The 26,787-nt window shown below is 42.8% G+C and overlaps 1 protein-coding gene across 3 annotated transcripts in view; it reads right to left on the bottom strand.

Annotated features, from left to right (window-relative positions):
• The window catches only part of Slc41a2 (solute carrier family 41 member 2), a 124,044-nt gene that overhangs the window by 58,167 nt on the left and 39,090 nt on the right, over positions 1–26,787 (bottom strand). For all 3 annotated transcript variants that reach the window (XM_052752987.1, XM_052752986.1, XM_052752988.1), the window contains exons 4-7: positions 23,626–23,697; positions 20,340–20,484; positions 16,995–17,141; positions 1,157–1,304 (exon numbers count right to left, since the gene is read on the bottom strand). In XM_052752987.1, coding sequence (XP_052608947.1) covers positions 1,157–1,304; positions 16,995–17,141; positions 20,340–20,484; positions 23,626–23,697 — 512 coding nt within the window. The remainder of the gene's footprint in view (positions 1–1,156; positions 1,305–16,994; positions 17,142–20,339; positions 20,485–23,625; positions 23,698–26,787) is intronic.

Raw genomic sequence — 26,787 nt, 5'->3', positions numbered from 1 at the left:
GCCCCCTGAGTGCTGGGATCAGAACATTTTTTTCATCGTGTCATCCATTACTCTTCCAATTTACAAACTAGTTGTAAAGAGGTGTCTTTTCATCTTTAAAGTAAGCAGGCATTACAGGCATGGTTTCTGCTGTGCTAAAACTAGATATACTGCAATTTTATTACCAGAGAGCTGTAGAAACAAAAAGCAACAAAGAGCGGAGCTTGAGAATTCTGGGAAATGAGACAGTGTTTACTATAACACCATGGCAAGCCATACACTTTCAGTATCTCAGTGGAACTTGGAGGCTTATTTAATCCTTTATTAACTGTTTACCTTCAGTCTGTGGTTTATTCACTGTAAGACACTGCCTGTCCCAACAGTTTAGAAACCTGTTGCCTAAATCTTCCAGGAAATGCAATCTACCTGCAGCAAAATGATCCACATGCTGTCATAGAATTGGCAGTCCAAACAGCTGACCAAAAGCTCTGGCATCATCCAACAGTAGTTCTCAGCCACATTCCCAGACCCTCTGTGCACTAGAAGTTAGTTTCCACTGTAGCTTCTATGTTTCTAAGTAGCATGCATAAACACTATTTCTCATTTTTAGTTTTAGAACTGTATTTAGTGACTTCTACAATAGATGAGGATGCATCTCACAGCTTTCACAAATGCCTTCTCTCTATATCCACCAATCGACGGTGAGCCCTTCTCCATACATCAAACCCACGAAGTCACCATCAATCAATTCCACAAAGTTGTTTTTCTAATTCTTAGAGACAGCTCTCCTTATGCTCGCTGTCCTCCTACACTCTGGAAAGCTGGTCTCAAGAACAGAGGCACAGCTGTCATCCTCTTCCTCCTCTTCAGGGTCTCCCATGCTGGATTTGGATCTTCGTACTATCCAAATCCAAATATCGCACAAGACTCTTAGTTCACATTTCACAGGACATCCCTACTCTTTCCCAGATCACTTTTTTTTCATCAACTGTGGACTGAACATCTTTCCATAGCAACAGAAATGTAACAGCGTTATTCTGGGTCGCTAATATTCCATTTTGCAACCCTATTAGGATTCAGCTAACTGATGCCTCACGGATAATCCAAAAACTAGTTTAGTACGTACATCCTACACAGAACATGACCACTCCTCTCCCTCCCCGCCCCCGACACTCACCTGCTTATGACCATGGCTGTTATGACGGGCTCCCAGCCCGAGTGGAGCACTGTCCTGGTAGCTGGGTGTTTGGCAGCTATTATAATCCAGATAGGTGTCAGGGCCAAGAAAAAGGCACAAACTAACGGTGAAATGTAATAATATGTCTCTAGAATGAAGAAAAGGAGACATTTCAACCCCTCTTCTTTCCAATATAAAATCTAAACTGTCAAAAGAAACATTTTTACCAGATTTATTATCAATCATATTAAGTGTCTTACATTTTCTATATACCCAAATTTAGAACTGTAAACAAAATTTGATGCCAAGTATGGTGGCCCATTCCCCTAGCCCTGCAATCAGGAGGCTGCAGCTGGGAAACACAAGTTTAAGGACAACCTGTGCTACATTGCATACTCCAGGCCAACCTGTGCTACACAGTAAGATGTTCTTTTAAAATATCAAATAATGTAAGTGAAAGAAAAACATGACTTTCCCAAACATTTATGGTGAGACAACAACACAGCCCACACAAGAGAAGCAAGGACACCAAGATGGACAAGCAACAGGAGAGTTGCTCCCCCCACCCCCTCACCCGCCCCAATGGTTGCCAAGACTTCGCCTTCCTTCTCTGTGGCATATGTCTGGGTCCCCACTGTCTATCTGGCCTCTATTTCCCACCTCCTTACTGACAGCAGGCTTGGCTGCACAGCATTTCACAGACTTGATTCATCCCATTTCTAAACAAAGTTTTACATGAGTTCTCAGAAATGATTGAAAGGTGTGTGTGTGTGTGTGTGTGTGTGTGTGTGTGTGTGTGTGTGTGTGTATGTGTGTGTGTGTACTATCTTTTAACACCAGACAAAAGACACTGCAAGATCAGAGACAAGGGGAGAAATGAATCCTCAAGTTGCCTCAGCTTTCTTACTAAAGGCCCAGAGAGTGAGACTGGGGCATGAATTCACAGGACACAGCAGGGGAGCACTTGGGAAGTGAAAGGTAAGCAAGCATGCACAGGGTGAACTCCGTTTGCATGGACAGCCAGAGGAGAACAGCCTAGCAGCCCTCCAGTCTGCAGACACTAATCATGAAAAGTCCACCAGGCAGAGAAGAGGCCCCTTGGAACACTGAGAGCAATCAGCAGAGACCCAAAAGGCCCACCTGAGTAGGAGTACCCTGGCCTTGGGACAAGGTCTATTCTACACTTCCCAACGTAACTTTGAATCAGGCCTCACAGAGCTCAACATAAGCCACAGTTAACAGCCCACATTAATAAAGTCCAACACTGCGTATGGAAACAGCACAACAGGACACTGAACAGCACTGTGCTCATGGTGCCCAGCAGCCACCAAAAGTTTAAGTTTGGAATATTTGATTGCATGAAAATCTCTGAGATACCTTACTATAGATCACTTTTCTCACAATTTTTTTTTCAAGTACCTAAAGTAACTTTTACAAGTCTAATGAATTAAATGTATAAATAAGGTGACTTGCTTGGTGTGGTCGTGCACACACAATCACAAGTTCGAGGCCAACCTAGACCACAAAGAACAACACAAAAGCAAGCAAAAGTAGCCTGGCAAGAAGGCTCAGAGAGAAGTACCTGCAGCCAAGCCCGACACCTGAATTTGATCCTGAACCGACTGGGAGGAAAGAATGGACTCCTGAAAGCTATCCACTGACTTCCACATGAGCACTTGGTGCACACACATACCTACACACATACTCTCCCACCCACAGACATAGACACAGACACAGACACACACATGAAGAGTTTTTTAAAAAGGAAAATAAAAAGGCTGGAGAGATGGCTCAGTGGTTAAGAGCACTGACTGCTCTTCTGGAGGACCAAAGTTTAATTCCCAGCACCCACATGGCAGCTCACACCAATCTGAAACTCCATTTCTAAGGGGTCTCATTCCCTCTTCTAGCCCCCATGGGCACTTCACACACACATGGGGTCCTCGGTCTTCCTATTTAACTCTATGTCAAACTTTACCTCAAGTTTGACTTCTCATCAGGGTTCTCAAATGCATAATAATTTTTTTTAAAGTCATAGTTTGGTGCTAATTTTAGGAATAGGCAATCAATTCCAGTTCTGTGTGTTCACTGTTTATGTGGCTTAGTATCCTGAATAAAGACATCTTCCCTTCCAGAGTCCCATCCAGAGAGGATCCTCTAATCTCCATGCTGGGACTTTCTCACACCCCCCCTTTGACCAGACACATCAACACTTCCAATCCCTGGAAGTTTTTCCATACATACAGGCAAAACACATAACAAAATATAATTTTTATATGTAAAAGATGACAATTTTTAAAGTAAATATTTATATAATACATACAACTTTAGTTAGCTCTCTACCAACTACAAGAGTGAGCTAATGAAATTATAAAGCTGACGTTACTTTAATGGGCTAAATTACAAGTGTGTGCAGAGCCTCTCCAGCATGAACTTTAGCTCTATGAGCCTGAGTCACAAATTCTTTATACTTTATGTTTCTTTATGGTTGGAAATCGCCTATCTTTTATTTAAATCATTATACTACCCTACGGGTTTCTGTTGTTGCTGTTGTTATTTTCTTTTTTGAGACACGGTTTCTCTGTGTAGCCCTGGCTGTCCTGGAACTCGCTTTGTAGATCAGGCTGGCCTCAAACTCAGAGATCTGCCTGCCTGTGCCTCCCAAGTGCTGGCATTAAAGGTGTGTGCCACCACACCAGGCTTATCCTAAGATTTATAAATATCACTTTAGCTAACCAAAGTCTTATTATGAACATTTCAGCCAGGATATTCCTGGATTCTTCTCTGTAACAAAAATACTTATTTTCTTTAGCAAGGATTTCATTACTTAAAGACAGAGTTGATCTCATAGTCCTTGAGCCACACAACCTTAAACTTAAGAAGAATGTTTTGTTTTGTTGAGACAGGGTCTCATGTACACCAGGCTGTCCTCAATTTACTATGTAGCCGAGGATGGCCTTGAACTCCTGATGCTCTTGCCTACACCACCTAAGTGCTGAGGTTGCAGGGACAGGCGTAACACTCATCAGACATCCCACATATCAGATATCTACATTATGATTCATAACTGCGGCAAAATTACAGTTATGAAGTAGCAGGGAAAATAATGTTATGGTTGGGGGTCCCAACAACATGAGGAACTGTATTAAAGGGCCATAGCAATAGGAAGATTGAGAACCACTGATTTACGCTTAAGATAGTTAAAGATCCCATTATGACTAAAGATGTTTTACTAGATAAAGCTAAAATTCTTCACTTTTCCCCATTAGGGGAAATACGTAATATTTATAGAATTAATATTTATAGGAATAAGTCATTATTATAGATACTAAAAGTGTCTAAACAAATATTATTTTCATGGGCTCTGTCTGGACTTGCCGTCACAGATTAAAAATGATGATATACCAGGCACGGTGGTACTCAGAAGGCAGAGACAGACAGAGCTCTACAAGGTCCAGCCAGTCTGGTCTACATTCTGAGTTCTAGGCCAGTCAAAGCTACACAGTGAGACCCTGCCTCAAAATAAATAAAAGAAATGAACAATAATGATAACAAAATTTAGTTTTACATTCCTTCCATTTTAAAAGAGGATGACTAATGCTGGATTTGTTATCAGTCTCTCCATTACTTCTTAATTTTACATTTATTTACATGGTATGTACATGTGCACATGCATGCCTGTATACCATGACACACAGGTGAAGGTCTGAGGACAACCTGCAGGGTCAGTTCTCTCCTCCCACCATGGGATCAGATCCAGGGCATCAGGCTTGGCAGCAAGGGGCCTTCCCTTCTAAGCCACCTCACTGCTCCTCGACATTACTTTTTTAAAGATGAAAAAGCATGTGTTTATTGAAGGGATTCCCAGTGGTCCTTGTAAACCACAGATGAAGGTAAATAACATTCCAGTTGGAAATATTCCTACCTCGCAGGACACCTAATGCTTCCAACAATCTCCATATCACCAAGGGGACGCTAAAAGCATCAAAAGCACTAGACACAGAAGGAAGGACTCTCCTTCCAGGTTAGCATCATGCTCAGGTCCAAACAGAAGCTCCACTACAGGCTTCAACCACGGTATCCTCTACCTAAACATCTGGAGGGACATCTGGAGCTGAGAAAAGTACTCCCCACTCCCACCCTTCATTGCTGCCCTGTTTTCAAAGAGGAAGGAAAAAATTAAAAATAATGAGTACTCATGGGGATCCACAAAAAGTTAAACCAAGTTACCACATAACCCACAACCTGATGTCTAGATCTAGTCTCCCAGGAGAACCAAAAACATACATTTTCACATAAGAACTCGTAAGTGAATGCTCACTGCAGCATTATCAGCAAAAGTGAAATGATCTGAGCATATATCAAGTGGTTAAAGAAAATGCAGTATATCCATCCCAAGAGCATTACTCAGGCATGTCATTAACTCATTCTGGGGTATTCTTCAGCACTGAAGTTCGGCCCTGGCTCCTGTGAAAATATACGTAAATCCTGAAAACCCCGAGCTGAGTGAAAGAAGCCAGGCATCAGAGGTCACATACTACAATCCCACTTGTATGAAATGTCAGAAGAAGCATATGCGACAGACAGACACTAAATCAGCGACTGCCAGGAGCCAGGGAAGAGCATCGTGAGGAACGTGTTCACGTATAGCGGGCTTCTTTAGGGACGGTCAAACTTTCTGGAATCAGAATGGGTGAAGATGGAAGGATCTTGTGAAAATCCCACTGTGCTGTTCACACAGGAGGGAGGGCTGCATGGCGTGTGTCACCTGATTGTCAAGGGCATTAACAGAAAGTAAAGCAGGGAAACAGAAAAGGAGAAATACACCACAAACAGGGCACAGTGTTAAGGCGGGTGAGGCTGAGGATCTGTAAATGGACTTTCAGGGCTATTGCTATGATTGCACGCTTCTGAAAGTATAAAGGTATTGCCAAGTACGTCTCTTAAGCACTAAAAAAGTGGGAAAATAGGGTTGGAGAGATGGTTTAGAGGTTAAGAGCACTAGCTGCTCTTCCAGAGGTCCTGAGTTCAATTCCCATTAACTGCATGGTGGCTCACAACCATCTGTAATGAAATCTGGTGCCCTCTTTTGGTGTGTAGGCATACATGCAGACAGAACAGTGTACACATTATATATATATATATATATATATATATATATATATATATATATAATAAAGTGGTGGTGCACACCTTTAATCCCAGCACTTGGGAGGCAGAGCCAGGCAGATCTCTCTGAGTTCAAGGCCAGCCTGGGCTACCGAGTGAGTTCCAGGACAGGTGCAAAGCTACACAGAGAAACCCTGTCTGGAAAAATAAAACAAAAAAAAAAAAAAAAAGGAAAATCAAAACTTCCAAATAACTTACTATAACTGTGTTCTATTTAAATCTGGCATTTAATTGATGTCATAAACTTAAAGAATTACTTTTAGAAAACCATTAATGACACAATTAGCAAAAGAAAATGGGTCATTTAAAAGCCAAACACAATCTTCTGCATTACATTAAATGTAAGACAATGTCCCTTTTCTAAATGAAACATGTTTAGAAGATCCTGGCTGGAGTAATATTTTGCATGAAAATCTCAATACATGAGTATTGTGCTAAGCTGTGTATTGACCCACAAAGAGACCCTGAAACTGAATGCTACCAGATATGACAAAGTCAAAGACTTTGACATGAGAGGGCTGTGTGGATGATTTGGGTGAGCCCTAAATGTGATTATTGGCATCCATGTAAGGAGGAGACAGGACAAGACCCAGCTACTGAAGAGAGAGCGATATGAGGAGAGGCAGAAAACAAGGAGCCGGCAGCTGCCAGACGGAAAGGGAGGGAACAGGTTCTCCCCTGAACATCTAGAAGCAGCCATCACTGCCCACACCTCGGCATCTGTCCTACGTGACTTTGGGTGTCTAATCTCTACAACTAAGACATTAAAGCAGCACTGTTTCAAGCCACCATATCTTTGCTCATTTGGAATTGTTACACAACTGAAAACACATGAAACTTTGGGACTGTCACGCTCAGCAAGAGCTCACATGTGCAGTGCTTACCCAATGCTGTAATAAACTCCAAAAAGTAGAGACGCACAAAGCCAAAGCTGTGCAAATTACTCCGATTCCCGAACTGTGGAGTATTCCACAGTTCTGCGGCCCCAGCTCCCATGGTGTAGAGTTGGCAGCATTCTCCAGCTACCTCTGCATCACTTCATGAATGGCATTTGTTCTCATCTAAATCCCTCTCAACTGTGGAGTGACAAATTTTATACACCAGCTTTTTCTGTGTGACCAACACAGTAACATGTAGTGGGTAGCCGTTCCAGCTTTGACCTGGAAGTACTACCCCCTTTGAGGCTTCAGCAACTGTCACGCCTGCAAGGCAGAGCCTAGAGAGGACCCCTGAAGACCTGAGATCCAGATGTGCCGGCTCTCTTGGTTCCTGGACCCTGAACACTGGAGGTAGACCGAGCAGAGTTTCCAGAGAACACTGCTGGACTGCACTACACCTTTCCCAGATCCTGTAACCTATCCCTTCACTTGTAAGTTACCCCACAAAATAAACCTCCCTTTTAACTACGTGGAGTGGCCTTAATATTGAAACCAATAGTGACATACATGGTACACTTTTCCCCAAAAAAGTCCACTAACAATCATCACACTTTCTTGGAGAACTGACATTCTAAAAATCACTCAAAGATGCCACACTGCTTTAAACAAAGCATTCAAACACAGTGGTAGGCAAGGTAAGTTTGGGCTCTTCATGCCAACACACCAAGTTAGTGAGGCTCTAGAACACACCATGACCAGCAAGGGGGGCCCTGCTACTCTCAAGGGGTTGAAATAGCTTGGATCTGACAGCTCCCACAGAGCTTTATTAGGCAACTTTCCCAAAGTAATGTGAAGAATGAAAATCCGATTTTGCTTCTGAGATCTTGCCTAAAAAGAGAAAAGCTGGTCATTTTTTTTTTTTTGTCAAAAAATGTGCATTCTCTTTCGATATAAAGACTTCGTTTTCTGTCTTAACCCCCTTTTAAATGAACTTCTGTAGTAACCAGTATTGACAGGAATATCCAAAAGATAAGGGACCTGTTCCTGTCAACTCCAGCCTTGGAAATCAGCCTATACACAGCCCAATAATAAAACTTGGCATTAAAAGTCCTTACCTAAAATTAACGGGACATTCCCCAAGCCTCAGTCTACTTCTGCAGCTGGAGTACACAGCTTCTGGGTGGCAGAGGTGTCTACAAGCTACGACAACTGTAGCAATGCTGGTAGGTGAGGCTACAGAAATGGCTGGTAATTACGTCCCAGTATTCACCAGAAACCCATCTTATTTAGACCCAAGAAAGAAATGGGCCACCCAACAAGACGTAGGTGACTGAAAATGACTGGTGGACTCGAAAGAGCACAGATTCTGTTGTCCCCAACAGATCAGTAAAGAAACTGTTAAAGGACCTCATGACTCATCTCCCCTAGAGAGAAAAACACCGCTGTTCCACTCTCTTGTGCCGCTAGGTAAACAGAACTATAAAGTCCACAACCTGAAACAGTGGCAGCCTGTCTGCTCTGCATCTGCCGTAACGCAGGAGGCGGAACCATGCCACCAGCCTGGCTTAACCCGCTACAAAGAAGAGATGCATGCCCAGTGAAAACTAATGATTAGATTTGTCGATTTTGTTTTGTTTCTGTTTTTGTTGTTTTGAAGACAGAGTCTCACTATGCAGTCCCAGCTGACCTAGAATTTACTAGGTAGACCAGGCTGGCCCCGAACTCACAGAGATCCACCTGTCTCTGATTCTCTAGTGCTGGGATTAAAGGTGTGGGCCACTATGCACAGAATGACCATCAGGTCTTACTCAGATCTGGAGTTTGCTCAAGGAAGATAGACACCTTCTCCACCCAGAACTCAAAATGTTATCATGGCCTTATTCTCTAGAATAAAATTCTTCCTGAGTCTTTCAGCCCCAAGAACATCCTGAAGACAAAGTCACTTTAACCTGTGAAATGTTAGATGTTAACATTCTCTTCAATTGAGAGAAAAACACAACTTCTCATGTACAAGGCTAAGTCCCACGTCTAGATCCATCAGTAGCCATAAAGCTAAGTCCCACATCTCTATCCTTCAGTAGCCGAAGTCTTGTTTTATGCTTTGGTTTGTATTACTGCTTTTCTGTTCCTGCTGTTAGTTTAACGCATAATCAAATAATCAATCACTACAACCACACTCTAGTTTCCATTGACCTGCTCCACCATGGGTTCTCTCTGAGGCAGCACTCTCATACTCTGCCATACTAGCTATATGTAATTTGGTACATTCTTTTTATAGCCCAAGAGGTCTTATTCTTAAGCCCAGAAATTGTGGCATAAATAACTTACATTAAGAGTTCTTGCTGGACCTCACAGCCAGAGTTAATAATACATCTTGAGGTCACTTAAGAATGCTATCCTACTGTGTACTCAGCCTGTTTAACTGGCCTTTAAGAGAACAATGCAACAATCAACCTTCCTTCCTTGGATTTCCCATGTAATCAACCCAAGCTAACACATAACTGTAATCTTAAATTATGTACTCTCTGATGGCCCTGACTAAAAGTAATGCATGTATGTTATAATAATCACTTGCTGGAAACAAGCAGTCTTATAAAATGAATATCCACCATAAATGTTGACTATAACATATGGATATTGTTTGGTGAGCAATGATGTTTGTGATACTGTTATTGGGATCAGCTGGAGTCAGTGACTTCATCCTTTGTAAAACTCCATCAAAGATTTCTGTAAAGTACCCTTCATTCCTTCTCCATTGAACAACTTTCTGCTTGTTGCTCTCAAAGGGAGCAAAATCGCTTTTCAGGGACTGTGCTACCCAGTTTTATGTCAACTTGACACACAAACTAGTTTATCTCAAAGAAGAGCAAGCAAGTAAGGCATTTTCTTAATTGGTGATTGATGCGGGAGGACCCATCCCATGGTGGGTGGTGCCATCCCTGCGCTGGTGGTCCTAGGTTCTATAAGAAAGCAGGCTGAGCAAGTCAGGTATAGCAAGCCAGTAAGCAGCACCCCTCCATACCTCTACATCAGCTCCTGCCTCCAGGTTCCTGCCCTGTTTGAGTGCCTGTCCTGATTTCCTTCAGTGATGAACAGCAATGCCCTTTCCTCCCCAACTTGCTTTTTAGTCAAGGTGTTTCATTGCAGCAACAGAAAACCCAACTAAGACAAGGAAAGACACACAGACACACGGGGGCAGACACACTCAGAAACAGACATAGCCACATAGGACAGATTCACCAGACTGACTTCAGGCAGGCACAGGCTCAGACTCTTACAATAGAGAGGGGACAGAAGACACAGGGAGAATGAAGTAGAGATTTAAACCTGGACTTACTCTTAAATGACACCAAGGAAGTGCCTGATTTCTTTCCTTAATGAGACACTGATGCATTACCGGTATCTTAGAGTTTACTATCAGTGTGTACAAACTGATTACAAGAAGCTAACTGAGTCAGCCTACAAAAACAATGAAATAAGCCTTCACAGGCTTTCAGCAGCAGAAGACAGAGTCTCTGCTGGTGTGACAGAGGAGCACGTGGCCTGTACAATAGTGTGACAAGAAAGATGCCACCCAGTGACTGACCTGAGTCTGATCCTCAGAACTCACAGGACAGAGGAGAGAACCAAAGCCCACAGTTGTCCCCTGACCTCTGCATGCCACAGCACACAGCCCACTTCTCCACACAATCAACAAGCCAACAGAAGGGTAGAATACTGCACACATACCTGAGACCGGCGCCATGTGTCCTCAGTCCTCCTGGTCAACTCTATGTCAAATTTTGCCTCAAGTTTTAATGACTTGTCATCATGGTCTCAGATACATAATAATTTTTTTTTTGGTTTGGTTTGGTTTTGGTTTTTCGAGATAGGGTTTCTCTGTGTAACAGCCCTGGTTGTCCTGGAACTTTCCTTTGTAGACCAGGCTGGCCTCACATTCACAGAGATCCACCAGACTCTGCCTCCAGTGCTGGGATTAAAGGCATGCACCATCACAGCCTGGTGCATAATCATTTTTTAAAGTCATAGTTTGGTGCTAATTTTAGGATTAGGCAATCAATTCCATTGCTGTGTGTTCATTGTTTATGTGGCTTAGTATCCTGAGTAAAGACATCCTCCCTTCCAGAGTCCCAGTGACGATCCTCACTAATTTCCATGTTGGGACCTTCTCACACCCCCCTTTGACCAGACACATCAACACTTCCCTGGATTTCAAGGTCTCCATCCTTATTTAGAAGTACAGAGGTTACAAAAAACAGATTTTGGCCTCAGAAATCCTAAAGATTAAGGAGCCAAGGTCCCAGAGGGAGAAACTGAGGCAGGGTAGGGAAGCAGAGAAAATACAGGGGTGTGGGAAGAAAAAGGAACCTCTCACCCTTGAGTCTGGTTAACATTTCTCCAGCTCAGAGTCAAGAATTCCAGCACAATAAACAAATTTTGCTATGAAGACTGACTGCGTGGACACAATATTCCTTTCTGCAGGGATGTTTCAAATGTGAGTGTGAAAATAGCAATGACCCATGCTTAAGACCAAACTGGATGACCTGTGACTTAACCTCATTCCTTTCCCAGATGTAAACTCTGAGACTCTCACAAACATGCTCATCAAGCTCCTTCAGTTAAAACCTCCTCTTTTTCTTCCACCCTCGTGACCTGTGGCTATACCTAATCAGCCTGTACTCCTATCCCATGGTCCTCAGGAATGTGCCTCACCTCATGGTGTCTATCTAATCAGCCTGTACTCCTATCCCATGGTCCTCAGGAATGTGCCTCACCTCATGGTGTCTACCTAATCAGCCTGTACTCCTATCCCATGGTCCTCAGGAATGTGCCTCACCTCATGGTGTCTATCTAATCAGCCTGTACTCCTATCCCATGGTCCTCAGGAATGTGCCTCACCTTATGGTGTCTACCTAATCAGCCTGTACTCCTATCCCATGGTCCTCAGGAATGTGCCTCACCTTATGGTGTCTACCTAATCAGCCTGTATTCCTATCCCACGGTCCTCAGGAATGTGCCTCACCTCATAGTTCATTAAGGAGTTCCTTAGAAATCCTTCATACTCTAGCAGTCAAACTCCTCCATTAGGCCACTGTTGAAGACACTTGGATGCAACTCTCTCTTGAGAAGCCCACACCTACGTCTTAGGTGGACACTGTCCTTTTCCTACATGCTTTCTCTCCCCTAATGCCAAAGCTTAAACCTACGTGAAAACCTTTTCTTGATAAGTTGCAACACTGCTTTGAAAAGAAATATGAAAACAAGAACAAAGGAACAGCCAACAGCCATTGTGTACAGATGTTCCAGCTGCTGGCCCAGCGACAGATTCTGACAGCTTTGAAAGACTCCTGCATGGGTAAGGACTGCCCTATGAATGGGCACAGCCTATGCATTTCCCCTGCAAACCACATAAGAGTGCACCATAATCACATAAGCAGAGCCCACATTACATAGTTCGTCTTCTCGTTCCATCAGATCTCTCTTGCCATGTCTTGCCATTTTTACTTTTCGGAAGTGTTACTAATCCCCAGAGCTCTTTACCGAGCCAAGACACCCTACGCTTTTTCACTAATCCTGGGTCCTCATGCAAAGGATGCTTTTGTTACAATCAATCATATTCTTGCGCAGTCACCATGCCAAAGTCTAATTAGAGGGCCATTTGAATAAATTTTAATCATATTAACTAAATCATTTTCAAAAGTTTGTAAAACAGTACTTATTCAGCATCTATTATGTACACAGCACCAAAGGTACTACAAAAAATTAAAATCAAATTAAAAAAACACAATATTGTCAAAAATTTTGTATTTCAAACAGAAAGGTATAGACACAGGCAGTACTCTAATTACTGCCTGGTCCACTGACTTCCTGTAGTGAATTAAAAAGGATTTTTTTAAAAAGTGTGTATGGGGAGGGGTAGTACTGTATTTAGACAAAAAGCTACGATCACTGACCAAACATAAAGTCCTGAAAGCCACTTCAATAAAGTGCTAGAACAATCCAGATAAGCACAGGCAGATGTTTGCATGCATGCATGCATGTATGTATGTATGTATGTATGTCTTCCATTTCCTCCTGACTCAGCCTCAGAGGGTTCACGTTTATAGAAATGCACCCATTCTCCAAAGGCTAGGTTTTCAGCACGTAACTCTTCATCATAGCCCCTGTGAGCCTTTCCATTCTGGGGTGCCGACTACAATGCCTGTGCTTTCCTTTCTGGTCTTTAGAGTCTTTTCTCTTCTTGGTCTAAGCTAAGATTCTGTCCATTTCTTTCATTTTGTTGTTTATTCCACAGCTTTCCTGCTTGGTTTAATTACACTGTGTCCTTACTTCACTCCTGCAGACCTTGGTTTAGTTTGTTCCTCAGTAGCCTCCTAATACAAGTGTTTATAGCCATGAGCATCCTCCTTAGGACTGTCTGTGCCGCACCTATAGCTTTGGAACACTGTTCTCATTCTCATCTGGCTGAAGATGTTTGGTTTCCATTTTGAGTTCTTTGAGCCGCTACTTGTGTGAGGAGTACTGCTGAATTTCTATATATTTATATCTTTTCCACTTTTCCCTCTGGCACTGCTCTCTAGTTTCACCCCATCATGGTGACAAAAGATGTCACATGATTTCTAAATCTGTTAGGATTTGTACATAGCTTAATATGGGGTCTGTTCTAAAAAATGGTCTACACACATCAAGCGGCTGTTGAGGGGAACGTTGTGTAGGCTGTCGGGCTCCTGCGGATTAGTGTCCACTCCAAGTCCGGCATTTCTTCACTGGGCTTCCATCCGGATGATCCACTCACTGTCGAAAGTGAGGTGCTGAAACCCCCACTGGGTTTGCATTGTCCTCTACTTCTCTTCCAACCTGTTAATAACTTCCTTATATTAGGAATGCTGATGTGGGTACATACATGTTTACAAATGCTGTGTCCTCTTCATGAACAGACCCTGTGGAAGGTTTCCTGTGTCCACTTCTTTGAGCCATGCAGTGTGTAGCCTCCATAGTCAAAGCTTACAACTACCAAAAAGATCCTTCTTTCTTCTCTAAACACTGCTTAGCGTTTCCAGTGTAGTTCAGAAAATAACTTCGCAGCAAGATGAATGGCATCTTAGAATTTAACTCTGCCTACTTCTAATCTTTGTATTCAGAATGAAAATGCCAGCCACATAACTGCTGATCTTCTGAGGCCCCCTAGTGCTCAGGACGCAGACACTTTGGCAATCCAAACATGATGCCATTTCAGAACACCTGTAAACTGTTAAGTTAATGGCAGAATTAACCGGTAGCCCATTAAAAAGAAAATCCCTTGAGGGCATCAATTACACAGATGACATGAAAAGGGTCTTTAAGACTCCAAAGCCAACTTTCAGAAGACAAATAAAGGCCCAGAACATCCTAAACAATGCCTAATAACACTGTTTTCTAAGATTATGGTAACTGCATTTTCTCTTACTCCTCATGTGTTGGCTCACACCTATAATCACAATACTCAGGAAGCTGAGGCAGCATGAGTTGGAGGGCCAGCATCGGATATGTAGTGAGACCCTACCAAGACCCAAGCTTAATGTGGCACCACATAACATTCAAAATATTGAAAGATTTAAATGACAATACATTATGATTGTGTCTTTTATTTATTGAATTTACTTGCACAGGTGTTTTATCTGCAAGTATATCTGTACACCCCTTGCATGCCTGGTACACAAGGAGGCAGATGAGGCCATCAGATCACCTGCGACTGGAATTACAGACAGTTGTGATGTCATGTGTCATGTTACAGCTGCCATGTGGGTGCTGGGAATACAGGCATGCACCATCACACCCAGTTAGTCTGTGGCATTTCCATCCTCTTAATAGTGCTGAGAAAACCTCTTCATCCTCGTGTGTGTGTGTGTGTGTGTGTGTGTGTGTGTGTGTGTGTGTATCCCTTTTCTCTTATTTCCTCCTCAAAGCAAGAGAAACTTCTCTAACTTCAAACGTTAGTCAAAGGGCACCAAGAACCTTGCTCAGGCTCTTACTGGCTTCCTGTTGATGACAGTCTTGAGACACGTTCTCATCTACCACCCCAAACTCTTAATGCTCCCTCCTCAGCGACCCAAGTGCTGGGATTACGAGTGTGCTTCACCATGCCTGGCTAGACAACCTCCCTTTTCTCCACTACAATGAACAGCCTGGCCTTCAGGGTAAGGACTATAAGTTGCTCAGATGTCTGCCTGTAGGTTGGGGCAGTGAGTTTAACATAGCAAGAGAATAACACATCACATTCTCCAACACCAGCTATAAGCTAACATTTACTCCCTGAGTCTAGCATCTATATCTAAAATTGCATGATAATTCAGAGAAGGAAAAAGCAGAATCAATTTATTACCCCAACAACAAAACTTAGACAAGATTTAGGGTTATTTCTTTAGTAACATAACTCCCCTTTTCTGTGTTTCCTGAGAGGAAAGGGAATGGAACACTCCCCTGAGGGTCAGTCACTGCATACTGTACAGTGACAAGAGCCACAGCCAATGGGAACACAATGGTAGTTCACAGCACTGGCCGTTTATTGTCTTATCCATTATTTCAGGCGATGCATCTTTATCTTCAAGTGAGAAACGACTTATCTGAACATACACAGTATGTCTTTATGTCATCCATCAAATCACATCCTGAATGAAGTTTTCCATGCTATTGCCAAAGTCATACAAAGTTTATTGCGTTTGATAGGATAAAGCCTTTCTCTGGATCAAAATGCATCTGAAGCTCCTCTTCAAACTTTAAATGTACTTCAGATGTATTCAAAATTATATCATAAGGCTGTATAGAACTCATGGGCAATTTGTGAATAAATATTTGCTTTGGGATTGGCTTGTAGATAATTTTATTATAGTAAAGTTGTGGGTTCTTTTTAAACTGGACATCTGACACATGCATGTGCACACACACAAACTTGGCATGAAAATGAAAGCACAACTAACATTCTGCCTTTAACTCATGTGCACAAATCATACTCACTACCACTGGTCCCAGAGCACACGATCCAGTTAAAATAGTTCATTGTATTCTACAGATTTCCCATCAGCACTCATCAGGAATATATATATAAGATGACTCTAACTTCACCTAGTATTCAGGCTAATTTTCAGGACTTCTGTTTTGTTTTTAATTGTCTTGAAGCTACTTATCAGTATGGGGTTTTGATGTGGGAAAAATAACTCACTGGTAAATTTTAAAAACACATGGTAATCCTGTACTGTCATGTTCAAAACGCATAAGAGAACAGTGTAGGGTGATTCCAACAAGAAGGAAGCACAGACACCATGGAGTACGACAGGCCTGTGTTAAACTACAACAGCGGAAAGTGTAAACAGGGGAGCACACAGAACTGCTACGGTCCTCCACTGTGTCTGAAATTTTAAAGGATACCTAGGTGTTGTACCCCACACACCTGCACCCAAACACTTGGGAGGTGGACTTAGGAGGCAGAAACGGAGGGTCAAGAGTTGTCCATATTGCAAGTCTGAGGACAGCCTGGGGCTACATGAATGAGGCCGCCTCAAGAAAGCAAGTCGGGCAGGGCAGAAAGGAAGAAACAGAATTTACAGAGGATAAACATTTTCTTAGCGTTCTGAACTCAGTAAGAGAAAAAAAACACACGAGAACCACAACACATAGTAGATGTACAAGTTACAGTGTTCTAGTCAATTCTACCACTGGTTCTAAGAGATGAAGGTTACCAGGGATTCATGACATTTTACAACATTGACTTTTAAAGACTGAATAATGCCATGTTTAGTTTCAAGTCAACTTACCAAGACAGGAGTACAAACCCTGACTTATCCAAGCTAATATGGCAAGAGTTATCAGATCACCAAAACTAGCAGCAATGGGTGTGGCCACGTTGTCAGGGTTTATGCCTGTCTTCTTTGAGCCAACGATAACTCCAACCATTATTATTCCTAGGAGAAAGAACACCCGTTACTTCTGATGCTGCCTCAGAAGATCCATTCCCCAAACACTGAAATACACAGCTTGGAGAAAAAGCACACCAGTTCCAGTTAGAATGCTCAAATAAACTGATTAAGCAAACAAAATATTTTACTGTAACCCCTTTGGCAAAATGCCCTTCAGTAAACTGCAAGAGATCCCAGAAGAATATCATCCGCTCAATGTTGCATTTACTGTAAAATTACGTTAAAACTAAAATTTTGAATTTAATGAGGCATATGCTTTAAATGTAATATATATATATATATATATATATATATATATATATATCAAACCACAGATTTGCATTTTAACTCTTGAAGAATGAAAACACTAAAAAGAGAAATCCTATTTATAAGCATAGTAACAAAACAAATACACTCATATATGGTAACTAAAAATGCTTCATCGTATTGTCTTACAGTGAAGTGTTAGGGAGCAGGAATGAAGAGGCCTAACAACATTAATGCAGTGGCCAGGCGGTGGTGGCGCACGCCTTTAATCCCAGCACTCAGGAGGCAGAGCCAGGTGGATCTCTGTGAGTTCAAGACCAGCCTGGTCTACAAAGAGAGATCCAGGACAGGCACCAAAACTACACAGAGAAACACTGTCTTCAACAACAAACAAACAAAAATTAGTGCAGCCATAATAGGCTGCAGACTAACAATACTGGGACTAGGCCTCACCATTGCAATAAACAGGAGAAATCACAAACTGTACCCTGCAGGGAACCAATCAGAATTGAGACAAACACGTACTAAATGCTCTAGGACATAAAAGATAGCTTACATGATCGGTATATAGGTTGCCAATTTCCTTGCAGCAACACTATACCAATACTGTTTGACAAAACTTCTGCTGCCTCACTCCTGCCCAATCAGGAGTTCAACCCCCATCTGAATCTGGAATTCCCCTACACCCCCATCCTTTACTCCTTAAAAACCCTGCCATAACTGATCTCAGTGCTCTCCCTATCCAACTGCTGTGTTGGAATGGACAGGAAGCCCAAGCTCTAGCTTGCAATAAAGGCTTTTCATTTTTGCATATGAACTCAGACTCAACAAGTGCACGCCTTTAATCCCAGCACTCAGGAGGCAGAGGCAGGCAGATCCCTGAGTTCAAGACCAGCCTGGTCTACAGAGTGAGTTCCAGGACAGCCAGGGCTACACAAAGAAACCCTGTCTCAAAAAAACATAGGTAGGTAGGTAGGTAGATAGATAGATAGACAGACAGCTAGATAGACAGACAGAGCAAGCAGCTAGAACTATCCAGACCTGATGGCTCATGATAGATAGATGGATGGATGGATAGATGGATGGATGGATGGATGGATGGATGGATGGATGGATGGATGGATAGATAGATAGATAGATAGATAGATAGATAGATGATAGAGCAAGCAGCTAGAACTATCCAGACCTGATGGCTCATGCCTTAGATCACAAACAACATTTGGGAGGCAGAGGCAGGGAGATTTTGTGAGTTTGAGGCCATCCTGGTCTACATAGAGTACTCCAGAACGGCCAGGGCTACACAGAGAAACCTTGTCTCAGAAAACCAAGCTAAAAAACCATAGTAAACACTGAGCTTGATGCCTACATCCCACAACATACAAGGTGCCTCGTATAGTGCTCATATCAATAAATATAAAGAAGCAATCCTGTAAATTCTAATGCAGTTAATTTTTATTTGGGGGTGGTATTGAGACAAGATTTCTGTACAGCCCTGGCTGTCCTGGAACTGACTCTGTAGACCAGGCTGGCCTCGAACTCACAGAGATCCTCCTGTCTCTGCCTCCCATGTGCTGGAATCAAAGGTGTACACCATCACTGCCCAGTTCAGTTAATTTTTAACTTCTGTTTTTTTAACATATAACCATAAATATGCTATGTTATATTATATTTATATTGTCACTTAAAGTTCAGGGTGTTTTAATGTGCATACTTGCGTGTTTGTGTGACAGAGTACACACGTGAGTGCAGGGGCCCTCAGAGGCAGTTGGTGTTGGAGTCACCCTTTACCCTGGGCTGTAATCACAGGCAATTGTGAGCTGCCTCATGTGGGTTCTGGGAACTGAACTCAGGTCCTCTGGGAGTGCAGGAAGTACCCTCAACCAATAATTTAAATGAGGAATTGCTTTTAAAACTGAGAATTCCTAGAAATCTTGTGAGAGGCCGGAAAGTCAGGTGATTTCCAGGAAGGCCTTTCTTAACTCTTAGGGAAAACAGTGAGCCATTGTACTGTTCTTATTGAAAACTGAGCCAGAGCACCTATGGCCAAGGAGACAACCTCAAAAACCTGTTCTCCACTGTGTTTACAAATAATGAAATAAACCAGGTGTTGATGGTGCATGCCTTTAATCCCAGTACTCAGGAGACAAAGGCAGGTGGATCTCTATGAGTTTGAGGCCAGCCTGGTCTACGGAGCTATTTCCAGGACAGCCAGAAACCTTGTCTTGAAAAATCAAATAGATAAATTAATAGTAACATAAAAATACATCTGAACTAAGATTATTTAAAGTTTATGTGGCCATTTTCATCATGAACAAATACCATTTTAAAAGTCACCATCCTGGAGGAAGAGGCAGATGCAGAGATCCACAGCCAAACATTAGGCGGAGTTTGGGAATCCTGCGGAGGAGGAGAAAGGCATGTAGGTGCCAGAGGGGTCAAGGACACCATGGGAAGACTCACACAATCAACTAACCTGGATGCATAGGAGCTCACAGAGACTGATCTGACAACCAGGGAGCCTGCATGAGACTGGCCTAGGCCCTCTACATACATGTTACAGCTGTGTAGCTTGATCCTCTTGTGGGACAACAGGAACAGGAGCTGCCTCCGACTCTTTTACTGGCTTTTGGGACCCTACTCCTCATACTGGGTTGTCTTGCACAGTCTTAATACATGGGGAAGTGCTTAGTCTTACTGCAACTTGATATGCCATGTTTTATTGATGCTCACAGGAGACCTGCCCTTTCCTGGATGGAGATGGAAAGGGAGGAGATTGGGGAATGGGGGAAAGGGATTGGGAGGGGAGTATGGGGGGGTGGGTCTGTGGCCAGGATGTAAAATAAATAGATGAATTAAAAAAAAGTCATCATCCTGGGAAATCAATCCTTTTATTAAAAATTCAAAAACTGCCAAGCAGACACTCACAAGCTCACCTACCCTGCAGAAGCGACGCAATGAAGGCGGTGGCCACACTGCTAGAGCACAGAAGGATGGAATGGCTGAGGTAATATTTCCCTTCTGGAATCCAGCCCAATATGATCGCTGCCACGGCCGCTAAAAAACCAACCACTGTGGCCTGGACCTAAAAATAGTTTGTAAAATCCAGATCAGTGATTTTTAAAACATTACCTTTTCATTAGTTAATCATTACAAGATAGTCAGAAGTTCTGTGCATGGTAACGGAACTGCCTTCATTTTAAAGAGGTTACTGGATTGGAGTTTTAATAGCACTTAAGGTTAGCATTCAGGCATCTGTACTGTACAGGACCTTAGGATCCTGACAGGATATGTCCTCGGCTGCAAACACTAAGAGCAACCCCTGCATGCACTTGTTACATTCCCTTATAAAAGGTGGGCCTTGCCCACCTCCCATCTCTTTCTCTTCCCCAGGGACTGGCCTCTGCCCCCTTCTCTTCTTCTCTCCTCAGCTCTTATCTCCCCAATAAACCTTCCATGTCAGTTCTGTTGTGTGGCGTGACTTTGGGGCTCCTTGGCTCCAACCTGCTAAGGTCACCTTTGCCATTTTTAAATAAATTATAATACTTAAGACAATGGCCTCTCAAATTGCCCCAATCTATGGCAACAGGTGTGGAATGCAGGACCACATGGTTTTTGTTAATTTTGCTGTTGAGACAGTCTCACTATGCAGCCCTGGAACTCACTATGTAGACCAAGCTGACCTCCAACTCACAGGGATCTGCCTGTCCCTGCCCCACACACTGAAAGATGAATCCCCTGGAGCTGAAGGTGCAGATGGTTATGAGCCACCTGGTGAGTACTGAGAAGTCCTCTGGAAGAAGAGCACACCTCTTAACTGCTGAGCCATCTCTCCAGGTCTGTCCTAACCAAGCGCTCCACATTCGTCTTCACAAGCATTGCTGGTGAAGCTTCATGCAGAAAATAACCTTTCTCCTAACCCAGCCCGCAGCCACATCTTCTCCTCTTCCTTTGGTCTGTGGCAACCACTCCAACCAACCATGGCCTCACTGGCTGGGCACCTGTTGTGTCTTGATGAATCTGTCCAAGGTCCCTGTTTATCACACATCCTTGGGGAGGAAGCCAAAGAGGCGTTGAAGTTTGGCAACTAGGACCAGAGAATTCCCGGCCATCTCTGGCAACCATCCTAAACAACAGTTGCAAAAGAGGATGGCAAGGGAAGGTGGAGACTACCGGAAGACAGAATGCCAAAGGCTGAGGTGGGGACTGTCACAGAGACCTGTATCGATCACTCATGACAGTTATGCCTTCAGGGTTCAGTATTTAAATCAATATATTTTCACTTTCTTGATTTGTTAGAGAACTCTATTGATGTATAAATATTTGTAAGGGTCTTAGTTTTGTGTTTTTCTTGTTACTGGGGACAAACTTCTTGCGTGTTTGGTGAGCACTCTCCCACTGATACACTGATATTCCTACCTAGTCCAGTCTGTAAATGTCTTTACCAGCTGCCGAGGTTCCTACACGGTGAAGCTGAAATGTTCTTAGACTTTTCTGACATGCTAGGACTGAAAAGACGGACCTGAAGCCCAGACCAGTCATGTGAATTAACAAAGGCTCTACAGCTGGTTGATGTTAGAGGCGAGGTTAGGGCTCTGACTTTCTTAGTTCCAATCCTACAACTTAGAATAACTGCACACATATGAAAAGGCCTTTATTTCAGGAACTCTTTTGTCCTTGAAATGCAATGCATGAAATTATATATTCCCACAACCATGTTCTCAATCTTATGGCCTAGCTGAGCTAACATTAAAACGAGTACATATTCCTGCTGCTCACACTAGCTGAAGAGTTACTCATGACAGCTGAAGTCATTTACTTAAGAGTCAGGAGAGAACAGATGAAGAGGCAGAAACACCTCAGAGCAGAAGGAGCCACAGAAGATACATAATTCCTGGTTCATTACATATGTTACTGGGAACTGAATGGACTTATTAATATCAACAACGGCAACATTACCTAAGGAAAATCAACATGAACAAATGGGTGACCACGATATCCAGAAAAGAGCTCAGTTCAATTAAGCAACTAATGTGCCCATTTCTGTGAGTTCGAGGCCAGCCTGGTCTGGTCTACAGAGTGAGTTCCAGGACAGGCTCCAAAGCTACACAGAGAAACCCTATCTCTAAAAAAACAAAAAACAAAAACAAAAAAACCAACAACTAAAGAAGGCGGTCTTGTATTCTGTTCCTGTAGACCCAGGAAGATTAATTTGAACCCAGAAGTTTGAGATCAGACTGAGAAATAGTGATATCACCTCAAAACCAAAAACTAATACAAACAAAACACAAAAAACAGGGCATGATGCTAGGCCTCAGAAATTGAAGCAGGAGCGTTCTGTCTGAGTTTAAAGTCACCCTGAGCAACACTGGAAATCTGTCTCAAAAAACATAAAGATGGGGCTAGAGATGTGGATCACCTGGAGTGCTCCCTTAGGATACACTGGCTCTGGTTCAATCCCCATTACCACATAAACCAGGACTGGTGATTCGCATCTGTAATCCCAGCACTCAGGAGTCAGGAAAATCAAAAGTCCAAGGTTATCCTCACCTGGATAAAAAGTTTAAGACCAGCCTGGGATACATGAGATCCTGTCTCCCCACCAAAAATCACAGTCATAAATAAGAGTAGGAGATAGCACAGCACATGTGGTGGTCTAAATGAGAATGGCCTCCACTTGAGGGCTTAGTCACCCATTAGTGGAACTGCTCGGGAAGGATTAGGAAGTGTGGCCTTGCTGGAGGAGGTGTGTCACTGGGAGAGGATACTGAGGTGTCCAAAGCCCTTGTCAGTCCCAGTCTCTCTCTTCGGCTTACAGATCAGGATGTAAAGCTCTCAGCTAAAGCACTGTATCTGCCTGCCTCCAGCCACGATGATCATGGACTAAGCCCCCAATTAAAGCTTCCTTTTGTAAGAGTTGCCTTGGTCACGGTGCCTCTTCACAGCACTAGAACAGTGAGCAAGACAATACTGAATGAATTCTTAACCATTTGTATAAATATTAATACAAAAGCTGACTCTATTACAGCTATGGTGTACTTGCATGGTTTTCAGTACTTATACTGTTTTACATTTGGAAGAAGCTGATCAGTTTCTAGAAATAGAGTAACTTTCAAAGGCCATGTCCATCAACTGATGTCATCACCTTTTCAGAGTATTGTTTAGTGTCTCATGAAACAAATGGTAAATTTCACACCCAAGATCTATGAATAAATGTGTCACTTACCTGCTTTAAAGCCAAGTTGCCAATGATTAGATTCCACTTTTCAATGGGTGAGTCCATCTTCCCAACATTTACCTGTTAAGGAGGATATTAGCATCACTCTATTGTCTGCTCTATTTAAACAAAACCCAAATCTTAAAGCACAAACACACCTTTAGTAAATCTGTTGTGTGTGTTGGGTGGTGGTGGTGCAACGCACCTTTGATCCCAGCTCTTGAGTGGCAGAGGCAGGAGGATCTCTGTGAGTTTGAGGCCAGCCTGGTCTACAGAGTGAATTCCAGGACAGTCAGGGCTACACAGAGAAACCTTGTCTCGAAAAACAAAAAACAAAACAAAACAAATGTGCTGCATGCAGCCTGTGTTAGAACATTTTGAACTCACCACCAGCTGACTATCTGGCTTGTCGACAAGTTGTAGTCATCCATCTACTGGCAGATGCTATAACTACATCAATTATCATCCTCACATGCCAAATTTGATATAATGAGGCCCAACAGAAATAATAATGCTATAATTTTGAGCTGTTAGTACATAACTCCATAGCACAAAACTAATATAATCCAAAGAGTTATTGGCTAAAGAGCAAGATATAAACAAATCATTCATGTGTACATAATTCTGTATTTGAATCATGAGTATAATTATTAGCAGTAAGAATTCATTCAGTTCACAGGTTTTTATTATATACTTCCAGTTATCAAAACATATATACATGTTTCTGGTAACTGGAAGAATACTTTTCTAAATAAGGTTAGTATTCACATATTCTACTGCTCTGTGACCCAGATAATTTTCTCAACTCAGGATTAAAAAAATATATATATCCAAATTTCCCAAGTTTTTGTAATGTAGTTGTTTGGAAAGCAATGGACAATCATTAGCAATACACACATACACATTTATAAATATATTACACTGAGTTAGATTTTAACTATCCATCATCTAGTCATGGAAGATTTTCAAATGTTATAAAAACATCTGGAGCCAGTGAGATGGCTCAGCAGTGAAGGTGCTCACTGTCCAAGCCTGGCAACTGAAACCGGACTCCTGGAAGCCATATGGTAGGAGAGGGAGGGGGGTGACTCCTGCTAGCTGTCCTGACATCACACACACACACACACACACACACACACACACACACACACACACACACACACACACACACTAAACAAAGGTTATAACGCACACACAAGGACCTGGGCTCGATGTCCAGCACCACAGAAACACATAAAATCCTATTTACAGGTAGTTTTAACCATGGACAGACTAGTGCTGTCTCAGTAGCAACAGACCAGCAGGGTAAGTGTCACATCAATATGTCATCTCTTCAGCTTAGAAACCATTTTTTATTCTGCAATCTCCCTCTGGACTTTGACCTCAAAGTATCCAGCTAATGCAAATACTGAGGTTTCTCAGTGCTTTAGAATAACTATTCATGCAGCCTTTATAGATTACTTACTAAAGCTGACAATAATTATTGATTCAATCATGTCCGTAGCTCTAACAATCTAGGCTCTATTCAAGAAAGCAATGTTTAAAGAGTGAATCCACCTCAGATTTAGAGCTGAATAGGCAGGCAAAGATTAGTGTGCATTTTCGGCAACCCACCAAAAAAGGTGCTGATGGCTGCAGTTAGCAATCTGAGCGACTCCATAAAAGGCAGTAGACATAAAGCCTCTGCAGTCATTAATAGGGAGCAGAGGCACACATGTATTAGGGCCTACAGAGATCAAGGATGGCAGAGAGACAGAATGAGACCACTCACTTAGGGAATCAGTAGCAGATTCACTTGGAACCATAACTATCCACCTCTTCCAAGGCGGGACCTACATTCCACAAAATTCCTGTCCATACAACAACCAGGTTATTGCATGACAGGAATTACCTAAAATTGGGGAAATACAAGAGAAAGGGGAAGCCATGATTTTTTGGGGGCAGTCAGAAATAATGGGCATCCAGACATTCCCTTGCCACATTCACACGGCTCTCTCCCCAACCCAGCGCTTAGGCTGTTTCTCTGGTCATCCCACCAGCAACCATCACATTACCACAGGTCCAGAAACTACACACAGCTCATGAGGTCACGGAGCCTAGAGATGAACCTGCTTCTGGCACTTTCCTGAGCCAGTATAATTCCTAACTGTATTCCAAATAGTTACCCTTATAGCCACAGAGAAGTGTAGAAGATTCTCGGGCAGCAGAGACCATTACAGGAAACCACACAATTGTCAAATGAAGAGGAAAACTGGCCATAGGGTACCCAGCCCCAACGGATCCATCTACAACACAACTGATCACAGGGACAGACTCAGGGACCACCAAAGAGGAGGTGAAAGGTTGTAAGAACCAGAAGAACAAAGTCTGCTGTGAGGTGGTGTCTTCTAGAAAGGACAAGGAAGCTACATCCATGAAATCTTGACAACATGGCTGCCTAAACAACCTGAACAATTCTGAAACCAGCTGCTATCACAATGTAGATAGGGGAAGTCGTACAGGGCCTCACCCCTAGACTAGAGGCACAACAAGTACCAACTGCTGAGAGAAGGAAAATCAGTCTTCCAGGGATGAGTCTCCTGATTGGTTATTTAGTACCAAGTGGTCAGCCCTAGAAACATGTACATCCAGGAATACTGAAAGGCTTCAGTAAGCTGTGTTTGTGTGTATGTTTATACGTCTAAGTAACAACAAGGGTTAAAGAAGAGGAGCCCATGGGACTGGAGAGATGGCTCAGCGGTTGGGAGCACTGGTTGCTCTTCCAGAGGACCCGGGTTCAATTCCCAGCACCACATGGCAGTTCGAGACTGTCCGTAACTCCAGCTCCAGGGGTTCTGACACCCTCACACTGACAGACATGCAGGCAAAACACCAATGCATATTTAAATTAAAAAAAAAAAAAGAGGAGACCATGAATTTGGGAGGAAGTATGGATGGGGGCAGACATGGGAGGGGATAGAAGGAAGAAAAAGGAAAAAATATTTCAATTAAATATTTTTAAACCTTCAAATTATGAAAAAGAGCAAAGGAAAAGAAAAGAAAAGAAAACAAGTAGGTGAAAAAGAACAAAAGACGTGAGGGCAGCAACAGAGAGAGGAGACGGTGAGGATCGGCTGTTCCGAGGAGTCACTAGCATGGAGTGACTTTACCAGCGACAGTCTGAGGACGCAC

The sequence above is a fragment of the Peromyscus californicus genome, unplaced genomic scaffold (genome assembly GCF_007827085.1).
Source record: "Peromyscus californicus insignis strain IS unplaced genomic scaffold, ASM782708v3 Scaffold_24__1_contigs__length_46423439, whole genome shotgun sequence".
Lineage (NCBI taxonomy): Eukaryota > Metazoa > Chordata > Mammalia > Rodentia > Cricetidae > Peromyscus > Peromyscus californicus.
Note: the sequence above shows the minus strand (reverse complement) of the source record. Positions and strands in the feature narration are given on the sequence as shown.